The sequence below is a fragment of the Dromiciops gliroides genome, chromosome 2, assembly GCF_019393635.1.
Source record: "Dromiciops gliroides isolate mDroGli1 chromosome 2, mDroGli1.pri, whole genome shotgun sequence".
Taxonomy (NCBI): domain Eukaryota; kingdom Metazoa; phylum Chordata; class Mammalia; order Microbiotheria; family Microbiotheriidae; genus Dromiciops; species Dromiciops gliroides.
In genome coordinates, this window is record NC_057862.1 from 228,753,221 (window position 1) to 228,766,866 (window position 13,646).

The 13,646-nt window shown below is 35.1% G+C and overlaps 1 protein-coding gene across 1 annotated transcript in view; it reads left to right on the plus strand.

Moving 5' to 3' along the window:
* The window catches only part of CEP128 (centrosomal protein 128), a 235,161-nt gene that overhangs the window by 192,791 nt on the left and 28,724 nt on the right, over positions 1-13,646 (plus strand). The window contains exons 17-18 of the mRNA XM_043986021.1: positions 4,938-5,114; positions 10,649-10,720. Of these exons, the coding sequence (XP_043841956.1) occupies positions 4,938-5,114; positions 10,649-10,720 (249 nt within the window). The remainder of the gene's footprint in view (positions 1-4,937; positions 5,115-10,648; positions 10,721-13,646) is intronic.

Below are 13,646 nucleotides of genomic sequence, written 5' to 3' on the forward strand. Positions count from 1 at the left end.
GTTACTTTTCTTTTCCCAGTTTCCCACTGGCTTTGGAGTTGAAGCTCTTGGTTTTCTGAACCATGTTCTTTTTCACTCCACTCATGTCTGCCTCTATTTTTGGTCGCTTATCTGATACCAGATCAAATGCTTACAGATTTAGAGTCCCAGGCTATTATTGTAATAGTTCCTTCCTCCTGTTGGAGGAAAGCCTCTCACTTTGACCAGCTCAGGTGTATGGAATCAACCAAACAGCAGGGTGGGCAGGTTGCTCCTGCCTAGACTGAAATGGGACTTCACTGTTATCTGTTCATCTCTTCTTGTAGTGGGTCATTGATCAATTTTGATCAAGTCAAGAATACTGGTATTTAATAGATTCAATATATTCTGAGATGGACTCAAAAAATAATTCAATCAGGGCACATCTCAATTCTGATTTCAGGGTTACATCAATGATGACAGCCCTCTGTTTTGAAGTTCACATGAAAACAAATAGTCTTTTACAAATCCAGGTGAATCCAAATTTGCTTAGAGCTTGGCAAAAATAAAAATTTGTTAGTCTAGGACCTACTGGTCTACTGCTACCAAGTCTTGTTGATTCTACCTTCATAGCATTTCTTTATCCCTTGCATTCACCACTCACATGGCCACCAGCCGAGTACAGTGTCTTATCATTTCTTTCTAAACTATTGTAATAGTTTAAATTTTTCCCCTTTTATTTTCTGGGGTGATTTTGTTTTCATTTTGTGGTCACTATATTTATCTTTTTATATTTCTGTTGTACGTGGGGTTTTTAAATCAACTAACCTGTTAAGTTCTGGTTTTCTTTGTAGGAATTCTTCAAAATACTGTTTTATTGAAGATCTATGTTTTTCATGAATGGTTAAGCTCAGATTTGCAAGGTATATTAACTTGGGTTATATCTTGAGCTCCCTTGCACTTTGGAACATAATTCCTTTTCCTCTTTTAGTTTATGGTGAATGCATAATAATTGTATATTCTTAATACTTCTCCCCCTACCCCTGCCTTTATGTTTGAAGGTATCCCTTCTAGTTATTTATAGACTTTGTTATTTGTCATTGGAATTTTTAAATGTAGTCAGGATGAGTCTTGGAATTTGCAACATATTCTCTACTAATCCATGTATTGAATCACATATTGACCCATTGTTCCCTGTGTTCAGTAGTTCTGGACAGTGCCTTATAGAATTGCATGCATTATGGTATTCAAGTTTTTGTCTTGTTATGTCCTGGCAAGCCTGTAATCCTTAAGTTGTGTATATACATCCTATCTTCAAGATCAATATATTTTGCTTGAATAAAGATCTTATTTCCTTTTAATGTTAGTGCTTTTTGTTTTTCTTCTTTCAGATTACCTTTTATTTCTGCGTGTTTATTCTCTCTCTGTTTACTACTGTGTTTACTACTCTGATCATTTACTCTCTCGTTTGTTTCTTTGGTAAGATTCGCCACCCTGAATTCAAGTTTTTCTTTTCTGTCAATTATTTCTGCTATGTAACCATACATTCTGCTTTCACAATTATTTATCTTTTAAACTATTCAGGAACGTTTTGCTGTGGCTCCAATGTTCCTTTGGGATAGATAACATCCTCTGCCTTCTCATATGTTGATTCTGTTTTTTCTTGTATCTTGTGATATTTTTTCATTGATGTCTAAACTAGATTAGAAGATCTGGAACCTTAGGGAGGGAGGCAGAATTGAATTTTTTCCCAGCCCTGCCAAGGCATGGCAACTGATTATAGACGGGGTGCCGAATTTATTAGGTGTTAGAGATTAGCTTTATCAGATCTTAGTTCATTGGGTTCTTCTCTTTTTAGGTCTAATGGGGTACCACTAGACCCTGGAAGAAGCTAAAGTGCTTTATTTCTTGCATACAGTTCCCATTTTGGAAAAGATTGAGAGGTTGTGAAAGAGTTTAGCTCTCCATCTTATTGGCCACTGTGTAATTTAAGATTCTAAATGTGGATTCTAATATGTTCCCCCAGTTTTGGGGGAAACTGACTAAAATCACTGATAAAACGAGTTTAGGTTTTTAAGGGTTTATTGGAAAATAGAAAGAAAAAGATTGAGAACAGAATTCCAACAGCCTGGCATTCCTATCTTTCCTCAAATTTCCTGTGAAGTCCTCTGACACCACCACCATCAAGTCAGGAACCCAAAAAGCCCAAGAGCTCTCCACGCAGGCTCCCTCCCCTCCTTCCTGTCTCCTCCCAGAAAATAGGAGGCTCCTCAAGTTGATTGGCTGGTAGCCTTGATAGACAGCACCCATGAGCAAACGTCATTTCCTGACGCCAAGGAAAAGCCACAATGTCTCTGAGGCATTTCCTCATGGTGGAGCTTTCCCACAGCAAGTCTCCAGTAGGTGGCATCATTCCAATCATTACAGTCCCCCCTTTTGTTCCTCAAGAAACAAAATGTTTCCTTGACGGAACAGTAAAAAGAATATAATAACTATTGCTAACTAATGATATGTGAACAACAATATAGAAAAGGAAGAGAGGAAAGTTTTGTCCAGAGGGGTGATTTTTTTTTTTTTGTCCTCATGAACCAATGCTTTGACATTAGTGTTGCAAAGGGAGAGCCTCTGCAGAGGGTACATGTTACAGATGATGTATATTATAACAGAAAGGAGATAGTAAAAACTAACAACAAAACAGTTCATATAGAGTCTCTGATTTCTCTTGTCTTCTTGAAGTGGTAAGATGTCATCAGGAGGAAGCTGGATTCTGGTCTGGAAAACTGGATTCTGGACTCTGGTCTGGAAAGCTGGATTTTGGACTCTGGTCTGGAAAGCTGGATTATCTTCTTTAACTGTTTGAATTGCTGTATTTTTACTAAACCTTAGCATAGCATTGTCAATGATCAAATTAATAAATTCCATTACATTCCCTCCTTTATATCCTTAGACTTTTAATAAAGGGTTGAGGTAGTTATGCAATCAGTAACACTTTTTACCACCATTAATCTGGAAATCCACCATAGCTTTCTGATTGGTCTTCCCAATTCTACTCTTTCTCCTTCTCCAATCCATCCTTCACACAAGCTTCCAAAAATCTGGAAGTACAGATCTGACCACCTCTCCACCCCCCAAATTACTTTGTTTTCAACTCCCTGTATATATTTGTGCCCTTGGACACTCCTTCCAGCCCCCAAATAAATGAATCAATTAGTAAACCTTTTTTAAACACCTGCTATATGCCAAGCACCATGTTAGGCACTGGGTATATAAAGACAAAAACATAATAGTCCCTTCCTTCAAAGAGCTTATATTCTAATAGGATAGACAATGTGTATCTAGGTATGTTCAAAACACATACAAAACTGATTCCAGGTAACCTTGGCTGGGAAGGTACTAGTTGTGGTGAGCACCAGGAAGTATCTCACATAGAAGGAGGCACTTGAGTAGAGTCTTGAAAGAAGTTGAGGTAGAAAAAAAGTACAGTATAGGCATGGAGTGGAGGTTGGGTATAGTTAGTGCAAAAGCAAGGAGATAGGATATTGAACAGCAAGAAGCCTAGTTTTTTTTGTTTTTGTTTTTGTTTTTTTTTGTTTTGGATTGTTGGAATGAATACGTGGGAAAATGCATAAGATTGGCAAGGCAGGATAGGGCCAGGTTGTGAATACTTTTCAATGTCAGACAGAGTAGTTTATATATGATCTTAAAGGTAATGGGATCTACTGGAGTTTATTGGAGAAGGTCATGATAATTGTGTGTTAGCAAAATCACTTTGATGGCTACATAGAGGACTGATTGGCATGGAGAGAGACTTGAGACAGGGAGATGAAATAGGCTCTTGCAATGTTCCAAATAGGCTGCAAGAGGATTAGGGCCTGAATTAGGGTCATGCCTTTGTGAGTAGAGACAAGAGGATGGATGTGAGAAGTGTGGTAGAGGTAGTAATGACAAGATTTGATAACTTATTGAATATGTAGGCTTAATAAGAATGAAGAGTCTTTGCAATCCTTGGGTAAGTACCTTCAATAGAACTAGGGAAATGTGGAGGAAGGGTGAGTTTGGGGGAAGAGATGAGTTCTTGTATGTTCAGATAGATGCATAGATAAAGTGGTTATTAAGCATTTACTATGTGCTAAGCACTGTGCTAAGTTCCATAAATACAAATACAAGCCAAAAAAGAAACTACTCTCAAGAAGCTTACATTCCAATGTAAGATAACACACAACAATGAGTTGAAAAGCTGGTAGGAAGGCGAGGCAGTAATGTGTAAAAGTTTGGGAATTTAAGAGTGGAGAAATGTCGAATTTGAGATTCCTATCAGACTTACAGTTCAAAATGTCCTATAACTGCTCCATGGGAACATCTTTCCTTAAGATATTTTTCTGAATTCACATTACTCTTTTGGTTCCATCACATTCCCATGACCTAAAAGTATTTATAGGATTTCCATATTTGAGAATTTAATTGAACTTTTTTGTTTTGCTCAGCTCTGATGAGATAAAGATGGCAATAGATGTTTCTTTTTTTCTTCTGGAGAGTTGGGAACTAAACATTTAGATAGTTGTTTTCCTCTGTCTATTTTGCCTAGTCTCCTAGGTTTTAGAGATGTTTTTTTTCATAAACTTAAAGCCAGTTTTGTGGTATCGGCTTTTGCTCTGATCTATTAATGGAAATGTGATTTTAATATGGTACAGAATTTCCTTTCAACTCCTCTCCTTTCCTCAGACTTCCCTTGGTAAAATAATTACCACGGTTCTACCTTGCCAGATATCTACTCAGCTCATCAACTGCAAGCTGTCCTGCTCTTGAACTCTCAGTAACTTTTCCTCAAATAATGAATAGGTAGCATATTTATTCAGGTGTGGTAATGAGAACAGTGATATTCCCCCCCACCACACACACACATTTCATTTGTGGTTTCATACCAATTCACAAGTGCTTTTTACCTTCATTTAATAACTTTTTTTCCTTTTCTTCCTTAGGAAAAACAGGTAATCAATGATGAAGAACATTTAAGGAAAATGGAAGAAACACGGCTGCAACTCAAGGACCAACTGCTTTCCATGGAGACAGAACAGGAATCCATTTTTGATATGTTAGGAAGGGAAATTGATGCAGCTTGTGAAATCTTCTCCAGGGACTCGTTGGATAAATTCAAAGTAATTTTAATTTCTTATTTATAATTATAATTTCTGTCTTAGCCTTTCTCTTTGTTTCCTGACAAGGGATTTTATTCAGATTTATATGCATTGTTGCATATTAGTCTAAATTTTTTTTTCTGTAGACAATTTATGAGGATGCAAACCAGGAACCCTTCATTTTTTAAAAAAATTAGGTGACGTATCTTTTCGTAAGGTCATGAAATATGTTTTTTCTTACTGTCTGAGTTGTTTAAAAGAGATGCATGATTATGCCACTTAGTTACCAATATTTTACTATGGTAGTCATGATGCAGGAAAACAGAGAAAACTCTCAACTCCCAAAATGTCTCAGGACACCTGAGTTCTCATCCTGACTGCAATTCTACAGGTGGTCACAAGCAATGTTCTTCAATTCTGTTGTGCTTTTTTGGTACATTCACTAAAAAGCCATCATGCAACTTAATCACATTATAAAGCCCTTGGGAGAAAAGTCAGAATGCATGTGATAGGAAATGTTTTGAGTTATTTAAGAAAAAATATGCTGTGTTGTTCCCAAGTATCATTATTACTACATATAGCAAAGTGCACTGTGCTTATTTTGTGTGGAAATAACACTTTTTATGATTGTCATTGACTATTGTACTTTTCTAATTTAACAGCCGACCTACAGGGTTGCAGATAGAATTGAAAAGGATGTTAAAAGATTATCTAGTCTAATCCCCTCATTTTATGGATAGTCTGAGGATTTGACAACAATGGATGAAAATAATGAGTCTTATTTTTCGGTTCCTCCTCTGTCCTTTTCTTTTTGTGGAATCACAGAGGTGCAGATTTGAAAGGGATGTCAGAGGTCATATAATGTCACACCTACCTAAATTATGAATGCTATCTATGACATTCCTTTTGGCTAGCTATCCCATTTCTGCTTCGAAGACGTCAAATACAAGGAGAGCTCACTACCTCTGAGACAGCTGATTCTAAACCACTGCATAGTTCCAATTGTTTGGAATGTGTCCTTTATGTTGAATTGAATTCTTCCACCTACTGGGCCTAATTTTCCCACTGGAAGCAAGCAGAACAAATTTGAACCCCTTTCCGCAAGATAGTCATCCAAATATTCAAAAATTGCTATCATGGTCGCTATAAGTTTTCTTTTCTCTATGCTGAACATTCCCAAGTCCTTCAATCAATCCTCACATGACATAGTTTAAAGATCCCTTACCATCCTATTCAACCCTTTTCTGAAATGCTGTAATTGATCCATATTTCTTCTAAAATGTAGTGTCCAGAACTGAATATAATACACTTTTAGTTTGACTTTTATCTTCTATCTTTCCGTTCTTGTCTTCTTCCTTCCTCCCAATTTTTCCTTACATAAAAATAAATGGTTTGGGGAAAATATAAATACAATTTATCTCCAGTGAAAGATAATTTAGCTTGTGCATAAATAATTCAACATGCTTTCTCAAAACAGTATATATACTTTTCTTTTTAAAAGAAATCTTTTTTTGATTGCAAAAATAGTAGACCTCCCTTGGGAAGTAATTTTCATTATAAATTAATGTATGATAATTCAATTCAGGTATCTATTAGGCTTATTATAATTGTCTTTATTTGATACATCAATCATTCTCAAAATATCAATTTCAGTTAGTAGCATGTATCAATAATGCCATCCTTGTTAAGATTGAACATGCACCGGGGTCAGCTAGGTGGCACAGTGGATAAAGCACCAGCCCTGGATTCAGGAGTACCTGAGTTCAAATCCAGCCTCAGACACTTGACACTTACTAGCTACGTGACCCTGGGCAAGTCACTTAACCCCTATTGCCCTGCAAGGAAAAAAAAAAGGTTAATAAAAAAAGATTTAACATGTACCAAATGTTTTTTAAGACACCTAAAACTGATTAATAATTACAAGCCATGAAGTCTTATGTAGACCTAAGGTCATAGCTGGAGGGTTGGGAGGGAACCTTAGGCCATCTAGTGAAATCTCCTCATTTTACAAATGAGGGAACTGAGACTCATAAAGAATAAGTGACTTGCTTTAGATCACTCAGGTGGTAAAACAGAATCCTGGCAGAACCAGGATTTGTAGTAATTTCTTTTGAATCCTAAGTTCAACAGAAGTTGAAGACTAGAAAAATGTCATGTAGGGGAGAAATGGCGAGAAAAGTATAACTGTATATAAATTGGAGCCAAATTTTTTTTTTTCATATTCTCCCTAAAGAGGAGGGAGCAGCTTCTTATCCTCTACAGATTGTAAATGAGAGCTACAGAAGCCATGAGCTAAGATATCACCCAGGAGGAGTCATTTGAAGAAGAAAAGCATAATTGTGATTTTGGAGACTCACCAGCAAGGAGTACTTAGGCAGCTATTTTGTGACCTACTAACAATAAAGTTCATAGATCCAGAAGTCGAAGGGACGTTAGAGACTGTTTAGTCCAATTCATTTTATAGATGAAGAAATGGACTCTGAGGAAGGTTAAGTGACTTCTCTAATGTCACATGGTTGTATGCACATGACAGAGAACCTACTAAGACCTGTCACAAATGATTGCACATATGATACTATCAGAAAGTACCTAGAAAGTATTGCCAGAGATTATAAAATTTTGGACAAGAACTCAAGTCAGAGGTTGTGCTCTCCTCACAGTTATGCATCGAAGGCAAGGTATACAGACGAGGAAAATTGATTTGTGAAGTGAATAGCTGGCTAAGAGCAATTTTTGCTAAATATTTCATGATAAGGTATAAAATATTTTACCATATTCCAAAACTGCTTTAAATTTACCTGGTTTCCAGAAATGATTGTAGTTTATTAACTCGCATGGTCAAAGGCAATCTCTTAAATTATTGTTGAATGTAAATTAGAAAGAATGGGAACCTAGAAAAACAACAAGATGTCTGCAGTTTCTTTTTTTATTAAATTAGCTCATTTCATCATTTTTTAAAGGCATGTTTCTTGTGAACTTGGGAAAAAAAAAAAGACCCCCAACAGCTTTTGCTCCAGATCATTAAAGGAACACTAAGTATAATTGATCCTTTGTTTTTCCTGCCTGGAGTGATGTGGCATGGGAGAAGGATCACATGGAGTCTTTAGGGAAAAGGAACTTCTTTCACTTTAGTAATCCTTTGTAGTTAATTCATGAATTGTTGTTGAAATCTTCAGTCATTTTATATATTAAAGAGAAAGTCTCTGTGATGTGGGATAGATGGTCTAAAAGATGAAAAACAAATGAGTAGAGAACAATTCTGGATAATATCCATCTTGTTTTTTCTTCCATTCTTCTGTCTTTAGCTCCCCATATTAGTTATTTATTCCACTTTACTAAATGCACCTAGTATTTGAAAACCTCAGGGCACATATAACAGTAAACGACTAGCATTATAAAACAATTAGGCAGATCTCTGAATTAAAGATTTATAATTCTCGTGGGCTGAAACTTCTTCAAAGATAATGCAAAAAGCACATGTAAATAGATGAGTTTTGTATCCTGTCTTATTACACTCTTCTCTCTCCACTTAACTTGTCTGGATCATTCACCAAATGCTACTTTGTATCAGTAGTTATTTTCCATACATGTACAGTTCTCCCAATTAGATTGTAAATCTTTAGCTGTTAAGGGACATATCTTAATCTCTTTATAGACCCAGCATGTATTCTGTTATTATTGATGATAATGTCTTGATTAGCTGTTGAACTTCTATAAAAATCATAAAATAATAATCATACCTGTGGGCAATTTATTTTTCTAACTTTGACACTGGAAGCTGTAACTAGCTTAAGTGATCATTAATTTGCATGTTGTATTCAAGTACTTTTAGTTATAGTCTTTGCTATGATTTTAATTAATTTCTATTTCTCAAACAGCAAACTCTTGAAACTTAACTTACAATTTATTTTGGAATCTTAACCATTTATTAGGGGCTCCAAAGAAAGATATAATGTATCAATATAGCACAGTAGAAATGCCAATATTAAGTAGTTAGTAAATGGTGGTCTACAGTTGTGGCTAGTTCTAAGTGAGCCAGATTGTTTCCCCTAATGATAATTTTCTGAATTAGTTTTATTTCTTTATCAGTAGAACGATTCAAATGATATATTTGAGTAACCAAAGCTTTAGAAACTCTTTTACTGATGTTGTATGGTTTTCACCGAAAAAACAAAACTGCTGGAAGAAAGTATAGTGAGTAACATTAGCTGCAGTATAGATAGAATTTACTGTGAAATATGTGATATTTATTCACTTTGAACGTAGTTTATAGGGGCAACTAGGTGGCACAGTGGATAGAGCACCAGCCCCTGGAGGACCTGAGTTCAAATCTGGCCTCAGACACTTGACACTTACTGTGTGATCCTGGGCAAGTCACTTAACCCCAATTGCCTCACCAAAAAAAAAAAAAAAGTAGTTTATATTTTAGAGCAAATAGTACCTCACCTTCATTTCCCCTCTGTTACTCCATTATTCCTTTTTGAGTTGTCACCAGTTTTTTCTAATAGTACCTAATTAGAATAGGACTAAATACTTGGATAAGCCAACCATTCATTCTTTCCAGTTATAAGTCATTTGCTATATAGTTTATTTACATGATGAAACACAGATCAATTTACTTCATTTCCTGTTTATGAACTCTAATTATGCTCTAGTTAGAACCCAAAAGAAAGAAAAAAATTATAATTGTATACATTGGTATGCTTTATTTCTAACTTCATCTATATTTTCTCCTATTTTTCTGATCACATCTTTCATCTATGTAGAGTGCCAAAGGCTATTTTCTTAGCTGATGAGGTTTTTTTTTTTTTCATATTATACTCACTTGATACTTAACATAGCTTTTAAAATGATGTCTGCAGTTCTGCAATAACCTGAAATTCTCAGTTGGCTCTTAAGTTGTTACCGGGAATATTTTGAACAAACTACATTTTCTTTCATTCCCCTCCCTTTTCTTCTCTATTTCTTATTCAGTTTTGGCTGAGCCCTTCTTTGACTTTCTGATTAAAGGAACCAACCCCTACTACATATCTTAAACAGTATGGAAATCAACATAGAGATTACTAAAATAAAATAGTTTTTTTTTCAAAGTAGGATTGCAGTCTTTATCCTTCCAAAAGTACAATATTTCATTTAGTAATTACTCATGCCTGGAATATTTTTCTCTTTCCTATAAAAATCTCTCCTTCTGAGCTTCTGTAGATTCATAAAAATCTACAAAATTCTCACATGAAAACCTTATACATCCCTAATAATGCTGCCCTTGGAGTACACCTTGTGAAAGCTGATGTTATAGTGGTTATAGTTTTGTATCAGGGTCCCCAGCAACTGCATTGCATGAAAACTGATTATCAACCAGATTTTCTTTCCTCTGTTTGAGAGGAAATATTTGGAAATTGTTTGAATCAATTTGTTAATTGACCTAAAATCAATTCCTCTAAAAAATCTTTATGTCTAAAATATCAGTCTTTCAATGGTAATGGTAAAAATGATTCTAATTTATAATTTCTTTTAATGGAAAAAAAAACTATCTAATCTGTTTTTTTCCCCTCTAGGCTATTTCTACTACAACTGATATACACCATGATGTGCGCCATGACCCACATCGTTGGTTAGCAGAAAGTAAGGTAATTACTAGTTTAATAAAGTTAATTGATATCCCAAAGTTAATAAATATTGCAGTGCTTAAAATGTTAGAAGGATGGGAATACTATCTTGTTCTGTTCTTTCTTATATTACTTCCCATTTGAATCCCATTATTTGTAGCTATTTTGAAAAGGTTCTGGCCCTAGAGAAGATAAAATAAGGTGTATTGTTCTCCTTTGTAGGAGAGATGGGAGATCAGGGGTATGGAATATTGCATATATTGTCAGGTGCTTTGGGTAGGGGGGATTATTTTGCTTCCCTTTTAAAAAATAGTTTTAAGAATAGGACAGATTTTGGCAATGGATAAATATCTTATCTCAGATGAGGAAAATCTCAATTCTTTGTATGACACAAGTCACTGTATGACACAACACAAGTCACTTAAACTCACAGTGCCCCAACAAGCTCTCTGTGATGATAAGTAGCACAGCAGTTGCAAATCAATGTCGGTAAAGGAAGTTATCTGATCGGGAGTTCACTGTATCAATGAAACAACAGGTTAGACTCCTACCTCTCTACCACAAATATTTGTTATAAGGGAAGGTTGGATAGAGTAAATTATATTTGGAATTGGATGTCATATAAAAACAAACACAGCAATAAAACTTTTTGAAAAAGAAGAAAATTACCATTATATTATATTTTTAAAGTTTGCTGTTTCTGGAATTTTTTGTGGTATATTGAATGTTCATACTCGGGTGTGAGGTCAGGTACAGGGTAGCAGAATATGAATGTTGCCTTAAACCACGGTACTTTTCCCATATCACTTCTTAGAATTAAGGGTCAAAGCCTTTTGTATTTTCATTTAGTAGACTGCAGATAAAAATGGAAGTGAACAAAGGATTAACGTGATAGTTTTGTGTTATATGATATTTGGCTTTGGAATCCTTTGAACTATCTCCATGTCTTATATAGCATGGTTATACATAAAGGGGTAAATGATATTACTGTAATTCAACTTGATGACAGCTGAAGGGACATTTCTCATACTATTTTCTCCAAATTTATCTTTGTACATAAACATTTGAATTGAAAAATTCAACCAATTTGAAATTAGTTGAGCAGGGACTCTTGCCTCAATTCACCTGTTACCTCGTGCTTTATAGTATTGATTTAAAAAATCACCTAAAACTTTCATGGATGTACTAATTATATTAGAAAATTTTGGGGCAGCTAGGTGGTGCAGTGGATAGAGCACCAGCCCTGGAGTCAGGAGGACCTGAGTTCAAATCTGACCTCAGACACTTAACACATACTAGCTGTGTGACTCTGGGCAAGTCACTTAACCCCAATTGCCTCACTAAAAAAAAAAAAAAGAAAGAAAGAAAATTTTGCAAAATTTTTATATCCCATTTTAACTATTTTCCTTAGATATTTAAAAGACCTATGAAATTCATATCTTTAGAATTGTCAATATTAATTATACTGATCTTTTGTTTAACAGTTTTCAAGTTAAGGAAAATTTTTCTTTATGACTTATAAGACATTTTTAGGATTTCTCTTCATTCCTCCCCTTATCATGTTCATAGGATCATAGATAATAGATTTAGAGTTGGTAGGGATATGGAGCCATGAAGAGTTGAACACAATTGAAATGACTAAACAACAACAAAGAGAGGTCATAGATTCCATTTTACTGAGAAGGAAATTGAGGAATAGAATTCAATTTACTTGGCTAGAACTGCATAGCTAGAAATGCCTAATGTGGGATTTGAGTCTGCATCTTTAATTCCAAGTCAAGCACTCTGCACACTTTAAGGATATGCCAGTAGAGTATGAGCTTTGGCAGATCCTACTGTGTTGGGAAAAGTTTCAGATATGGACCTAGCCACAGTTTTAGCAGTAGACTAGCTAATTTGAGGTGAGGGAGCGTTTTTTTTTTTTTTTACTAGGTTTGCTACCAAATGTTGTGTGTGTGTGTGTGTGTGTGTGTGTGTGTGGCTATAGCAACTCATTAAGCAGGCTACCAAGGTATACAAAAGTAGTGATTTTCATTAGAGGGTATGCCTAGACCAATGAAATTATAGATCCTTGAAATATCCATCTATAAGATTTGTTATTTTAATTGTCTCCAGAGTGCTTACAAGTTCTGTGTGATTATATATTTAAAAAACAAAACAAAACAAAAAACTTTTCTCCACTGTCCTCAAATTGTTGATTTCAATAACATGAACACATTTACTATATAACTTGTTTTGAGTTATAACCTTTCACATTTTGGAATAGGAAGCTTTAGTTGCTATTATTTATTGAAATGTTAAGAAGAGGTGACTGTGATCAGTATGTAGCTCTTCGTTTTGGTAACTATGTAAGCAGTTTTTTATCTAATATCTTTTAATAGGATTGAACATCCCAGTATCAAAATATTTTTAATGCTGCCTGAGATGAGACTGTTTTTCTATAGTATGAAAAGGTCATGACAGACAAGAAAACCTTAACAAGATGACTGAGGAAGAATTGAATATGTTTACCAGAAAGATAGGTTTAGGTTATTGATAGGTTATTTTGTAATTCCTGTTGACTACAAATGAATAGCACTATAAATATTAGAGATAAGATTTTGAATCAGAGGACAAAAACTGTATGGGAAGTAGACTCACCACTCAGAGAGTCAGTACTGACATCCTGCAGTATTAGAAGGACCTTTGAGGCTGTTCAGTAATTGTTTTCATAAATCTGCCAAATGAATTCTTTCTTTTTGTGATAAGACTGGATAAGGTAGAGGGAGTTAGTGTCAGTGTTGAACTGTGGGTATATATAGGAAAAGTTAGACCAAGAGGAGCTAGACTTGGCTATAAGGTACAATGGGTAGAGCAGTACATTATCTGGTAATTGTAAATAGTGTTGGATGGAAGGTAGCAAATTTATATAAATTCGGGCAGCTAGGTGGTGCAGTGGATAAAGCAC